Source organism: Phalacrocorax aristotelis, chromosome 10 (genome assembly GCF_949628215.1).
Source record: "Phalacrocorax aristotelis chromosome 10, bGulAri2.1, whole genome shotgun sequence".
Classification (NCBI taxonomy): Eukaryota; Metazoa; Chordata; class Aves; order Suliformes; family Phalacrocoracidae; genus Phalacrocorax; species Phalacrocorax aristotelis.
The window spans coordinates 6,269,371-6,275,875 of NC_134285.1; the positions used below are offsets into that span (position 1 = coordinate 6,269,371).

General features: G+C 48.4%; 1 protein-coding gene across 2 annotated transcripts in view; it reads left to right on the forward strand.

Moving 5' to 3' along the window:
* Positions 1–5,790, forward strand: part of MAD1L1 (mitotic arrest deficient 1 like 1) — a 381,688-nt gene extending 375,898 nt beyond the window's left edge. For both annotated transcript variants that reach the window (XM_075104884.1, XM_075104885.1), the window contains one exon: positions 4,712–5,790. In XM_075104884.1, the coding sequence (XP_074960985.1) occupies positions 4,712–4,870 (159 nt within the window). In that variant the 3' untranslated portion in view covers positions 4,871–5,790. The remainder of the gene's footprint in view (positions 1–4,711) is intronic.
* Positions 5,791–6,505: the final 715 nt, after the last annotated feature.

A 6,505-nucleotide genomic window follows, 5' to 3' on the forward strand; every position in this document is an offset into this window, starting at 1 on the left:
GGCCAGAGTTAGGGAATCCATTGTTTTTAGCTACCAAAATAAGTCAGAGAGAAGAGGAAAAGGACGTACAAGAAACTAAAAATGTGTATATCTGGTTAAGAGTGCAATTCTGAACCATATATTCGCTTGTAAATGTCCGAAGGAGACACTGTCACACCTTTGATGCAGCTACCTCAGCTGGTGGAACAAGCGAAGTAAATGCTAGGACTTGGCTTTCAGGGAGCGTTCCCATGCAGCAGCAGCATGGGTGCAAAGAGCCATCTCAGCAAATCAGTGCAGCCAGAATCTCTGTATATGTTACATGGAAGTGACAAGAGTTGATTGGGTCTCCTTTATGGTCCATACATGGTGGCGTTACCAGCCCAGCCCAGCCAGCTACCGGTCCATCCCCCAGCAGGGACATTTGGGAATGCCTGTTGCTCCTCTGCATCTTCTGCGTTGCCTGCACCTTGCTGAGATGGTCCCTGTTGGAGAGAAGAACTCGCTTTTCTACCACGCTGGTGGTTATTTGAGAGACTTTTATATGTATATCTAAACTATAGCGCCTTGAATAATTTAGCAATTTCCAGGGCTAAGAGGAAGATTTATGGTGTTTCCTTCTGGCAGGCTGCAGCTATCTTGATTCTGGAAAAACAATTGTACTAATGGCTCCTTTCTCCGAGCAGATCCAGGAGCAGCCACTGCAAGTTTGTATCGCCATGTGGTAAATAGACCTGTCATCTTCGTGTTTTAAAATATAGTGAAATCTGCCCGCTGATCTGATTGCTCTATGGGGTAGCACAGCCTGTGAGGAGAAAAACGGGGTGTCACCCTTCAAATCTATGGCAGGAGTTGCATTCCCCCCCCCAGCAGAACCAAGCATGTCGTAACGTGGGGCAAAGATTGATTTCTGTTGCTTTTCTAGAAAAGGTCCCGATAGACCTTAAATCAGACTGAACTGGCAACGGAGCTTAGCGAAAACTGGAATCTTTCCTTTTGCAAGTATTTGAGATCTGAATAAAACATAACGTAGACCTGAATCTCAGTAGTTTAGTGAGCTAGGCAGACTTTTTCCATGAATTAGAAGAAACCAATATAGGTCTATGTAAAGAGTACCTGTGAGATGGTATTCTCATAGTGCTTAGCTTCAGCACCCTGGGCTGCTCTGTGCTTGGGGAAACTGGGGGCGTGGGGGGAATATTTGCATCTCTAGTGAAGCGCTGCGCTTGGCTGGCTCAGCGCAGTGGGGAAAGGGGAAGTGTGACGGTGGTCCCCAAAGTCTCCTGTTGCGTTGGCTCTGGGGAAGATGGGGTTACTCACAGGCTCAGCTTTTCCTTTGACCCCGTCTATTCGGTTTGACTCTAAATCTTCACGCTTTTTCTTTCAAATTTGTCTTGAAAAGCAGCAACACACTGTAGTGATGTAGCTCTGCGTAAGACGTGTCAATAGCGTTGGGCGCAGAGCACTTAGGGCTGGGTTTGAATGTGCTCTGGTCTCTCTTGCCCCAATCCCACTCGTGGACTGTCCCCATGGATCAGTGACACTTGTTTAGGTTCCTCAGCTGGGCATTTTCCACCTAGATGGGCTTTTGGCTTCATCTAAACTTTGCATTCCCAGGGGTGCATCGCTGGGGTGAATGGCAGTTGCATTACATGGAGTGTGTCACGTGAAGTGTTGGTATGTGCCGTCACCTGCAAGTTCTTATGAGCAGGGGTTGTGTCCAGGAGTTTTTCTTTGAAGGTTGAGACTTTTTATTAATTTAAAAAATTGATTAAAAATGAGTGGAGGGCATCCTAGCTATGACTGTGAAGTGGAAGACTCAAGCACCCTTACAGCTCTGAACCACTGTAAGAAAAATCTCATCTTTGTATCCTTCATAAATCTGGTATTTAGAGCTGGAGTCACAGGGATGCCCTGCATTGATCCAAAACAGCATGAAACAACCAGACCCTGCAGCATTCATTCAGCAGAGCCTCCCCTCCAGTGTCCTCCCCCTCCTCGCTCCTGCACACCCCTGTGCATCCCCCTGCCTTGTTGTGATCCCCCGCTTGCGCCCGCTCCCTCGCCACCCACCCCACTCCTTCCTTCTCTGCCTGCGGCTTGCCTGGTGCACCAGGCAGGGTGCAGACTGGCATTTGAAAAGAAATCCTGTGAATTAATGGGAGCATATTGCTATTATTTCATATAATCACTTTATTTGTAAAGCACATGCTGCAGAAGTACTCCTGCTGTTGAACTCAAAACAACAAATCTATCTATATATCCCAGTCTATACTACATTATGAACAGGTGGGTGAAGAAAAAAACCAATAAAAACAAATAATAAGAAAGGTAACAATGGTAGCAATTTTAAAACACTCCCTGAACAAAAGAAAAATAAGTTTCTAGGTTTTTTTAAAAGCAGTGTGAGACTGAATGAAGCGAACTGCAAGTGCATCCATCCTCAAAAGTTAACATGTAAACATCTCCCAGCAGAGGAAGAATTGCCTTTTTTCCAAGTGGCTGCCTTCTTGCCTTGCTCCTGTTGCAGAAGAGATCGAAGAAACCTGGGTGAGATGTCTGGGTTTTGGAAGCTTTTTGAGTTTTTTGGGATTTTTTTGGAGTTTCTGGAGAGCAGGAGACCATGGCGGGGAGGACGGTGCCTCTCTTGACCGTCCGACAACTGAGAGAAACCATGGTCCCGTTGAACACAGTGGGAAGTAACAGTTTTCTCAGAAGCACATATTTGTTCACATAACTTTCTCTGAATATTATTCTTCTGCTTCTGCTGAAGGAGGAAACTTCAGTTATGAAGAACAGCAGGGAGAAATTACCATTAATCTCATAAAAAAGAAATTATTCAAATGTATCCTTCAACCATGACACCAGTGAGCTCAAAGTAGAGGGGAAGTTTAAAACATTTATGTTACTCTGTTTCCAAGATCATAAAACACAAGCAAATGGTCTGGCACTGGATGCTAGATTTCTTAAGGAACTTGCTTTAATTAATTAAACTAGTAAACCAATTAATGGATTTACTCGTAAATTCTTAGGAAATTAATTCTGTGCCCAAAGAGTGTTTTAAATCTGCGAAGGAGGCAGTGTGCATTTCATACAGAGCTTGAATTCCCATTTCAGATGAATCCAATTCAGCACTGACTTTGGAGGCACAAGCGATGCATTCATAATACTCAGACCTTCCTCCAAAACAGGCACTTCCCATCAGCCAAATACGGGGAGGATTTGCAAAACAAAACCTGTGCTGCTTTCACAGCATCCAGCCTGTGTAGTAGCTCCTAGCTATGCTACAGCCTCGTGTTGCACCTTGGGCTTTACGTGGATTGTGGATGTGTGCCCCTCCCTGTGCCTCCAGCTGGCTTCTTCATCTGCCATCTCTGTCCTCTTCCTACTTAGACTGTTTTAATCTGAACTAGTGGTACATCAGATGCGCAGAAAGCAAGGCAGGTAGCTCCAGTAAGCAGCAGGTTAAAGCACTGAACATCTTTTGGAGCTGCTGAAAAACAACCAAGCCGAAGTGGAGGAGATTTAAACAAAAGCTAATTTACTTTTCCACGCGGAAACCTTGTTTAGATTCCCTGCCCGGCTCAGGGGTGATGGGGGCATCCTCAGTACCTTGCGCTCTTCGCAATCCAAAGTGACACATACATGAAAAGTTCATAATCAAATGTATCCAGGCTCCTGAGAACATGAAATCAGAAACAAGCAGATTCCCCAGGGCTCTCGGCAGTTATTGCTTCCCTTCTCTCCTAGCAGGCAAAGCCATGTTCTCCCGTCACGTGGCAATCCTCCCCTCTGGCTTTTGGCATCCATACTTTGGTGTGGGGGTCTGCCCTGCTGCGGCCCATCCTGGGTGGGGCTGCCGGCTTTGCCTGCTCCTGCCCACGCTGCCCCACCTCAGCTCCAGGGGGAAGCAGAGCTGCAGAGCAATTAGGAACGGGAGCATTTTGAAGAGGAAAATGGCAGGGGAAAAAATTAGCATTTGCGCTATGATGTTTTGCTGTTTATTAATAAACAAGCAGCTTTCGTGCCTCTGGGGGCGGGAGAGTCTTCAAGAATTCCTTATTCCTCTTACATTTAGCTTTTTTTTGCTTGTTTTATACGTTACAGGAGATTTGTAATGTCTCCCCACATGTTGAGCTTCCTTATTTTCATGAGAGCATCTCTGGAATAATTCCTCTGGAGCTCTCGGCTATGTGCTGCCGGGCTGATTTAAACATCCAGAAGCACTTTAGGGATGCAGGGCGGATCAGCAGCTTGTTGGGAAGGACTCGTGTTAATTAGAAACAGGTCTGCCTCCTCCTACACAAGCGGAATGACTTCAGGGATAAGTGTTTTCATGGAGAGAAAGCCCTTGCGCATAGCTCCTGCCGCCCAAGACCTGAGTGGTGGTGGCGACGGTGACCCTAATGTGGGCTCCCCAGTTCTGCACCGGCGGCACAGCCTGGCCGCTGCGCAGCCCTGTGCAGGATGGTCGAACCGCTCGTCTCCCCACCACACCATTTGTCACTGGGGGAGGCTCACGCAGGGGTCCTGCGTGGGGACATTGGAAATGCACAACTCAATAACAGCCCAATTACGCCGTGTGCTGAACACCTGCGCTGCAACAGATAACATGTCCTTGATTACAGGCAGATCCGTGCCGAAGGAGGCTTCAGGGCTAGCTCTCCCCTGTGTCGCAGGAGGTGAATTAAAACCCTGCTGTATTGATGGGCTTGTTCTTCTTTCCCCTCAGGCCTCCGGCTCCTCCGGTGGAAAAATGCAGCTTCTGGAAACTGAGTTCTCGCGAACCATCCGGGAGCTCATCGAACTCCACCTGCTTCGCCAGGACAGCATCCCGGCCTTCCTTAGCGCCCTCACCCTCGACCTCTTCAGCCGCCAGACCATCGCTTAGCATCCCACTGCCAGCCACCAGCCAGGCGTGGAGCTCCCCTGGGCAAGACACTTGAGGTAGCAAGGACAAATTCTCCCCTCCCACCCTTAGTCTGTGGCACTGGGTTGCTTCTGTTTTGCAGGGGACTCCTTCTTCCCCTTCCTTCGTGCTGATTCCCAAACCCCACCAATTCCTCTGAAAAGCATCATTTCCCTCCTGTGGGAGGGCAGGTCTAGCTCCATCCCAGGGCGCGCCTGTGCCAAGCCCCACCCTTGAACTGGGAACTGTGTTCATCCCACACTGTCTCAGCATCCCTGGGAAGATGGTGGGAACTGCTGGTTTGAGGAGCTGCAGCATCACCGTTCACAGCTTTTCCCAAAAGGGTCCCCCAAGTCTGTGCTCCAGCAGCGAGACGAGCCTTGCAGGAGGCTGGTGCTTCCTGCCCCCTTGGTTTCCCTCTCCTAATAGGAGCTAAGGGCTTGGTCCCTGAAGACAGGGGCCTGGGGAAGGATCAGTCACGGGTAGCAGGTTCTTTGTGGATACCTCCTGCTCTTGCAAACAGCTCGTCACTCAACAGGGTTGAAATTATTTTCAAGACATCCAGTTACCTGAGTCTGCCAGCACTCAGCAGACAAGCACAAGCGTTTGAAGGCCCTATACCTGTGTTGACATCTCTATGTTGTGTGGTGTTCTCAAATGTTACTGGCATGCTTTTTTGTTCCTCGCCAAGGCTTGGGCTCTTGTTTATCTCAGGACTGCAGAAAGTGGGAGGGAGCTCGCTGGGGTGTGCTCACTGCTGCTGGCTATAGCCCACTGCCTGCTCACCTTGCTGGGGGTATCCCTCCTCTCCTCTGGAGGATGGAGCACCCTCTGAAGTCTGACATTTTGTGTTACAATGGATATAACTCTTCTATCATAAGAATAAAGTGTCGCTTCCCAAACTGGATGTATGATTCCTTTATTTGGGATGTACACTGCTCCTCCTGTGCTCTCCCACGTGTAAAGCATCATAACGAATTGTCCATCAATGGTCTGATGCTGGTACTGCTTTGAGAGGGATGACATCATTACCTCAGTTTTTCCCAGAAAGTCTCATTCATGCTGTAAACCAGACTAGTTTGTTATGAACATCTGTGTATATTGATTTCCTCTTGATACCAGCAGGAACATACTTCCTCCGCTTGGAGAGAAGGTAGCAGTAAGTAGGCAAGAAAGCTAACTTAAATGCTCACAGTGGCTGCAGGGTTGGCCATGCATGCTGGAGGCACTCTGGGACCTGTTGACATGTCTAGAGGCATGGAAAATAGCTGCTATATACCCAACTGATCAGAGGTGGAGGGACAAGCGTGTGGTCTGGGGAGGCTGCAGCCCCCATCTCCCCAACCCCCCTCTGCAGGGTTTTGCAGGGAAGTGCAATAGCCAAAGTTTGGTGTTTTCTCTTCTGCTTGAAGAAGCCCTGGTGGAAGATGAATTGCCTGGCATGCTGTGCCAGGGGAACGCTGCCTGATTCATATGCACGATGTGGCACTGACAGTTGCCTTCCTCAGTCATGGGGAAAATGAATCATGACGTCAGCTGCATTCGACTCCTCCACCAACACAATAGCAGATCCTGGCTGCCTCTGAAAATTTTTCTTCTGGCTCCTCGCAGGAGAAA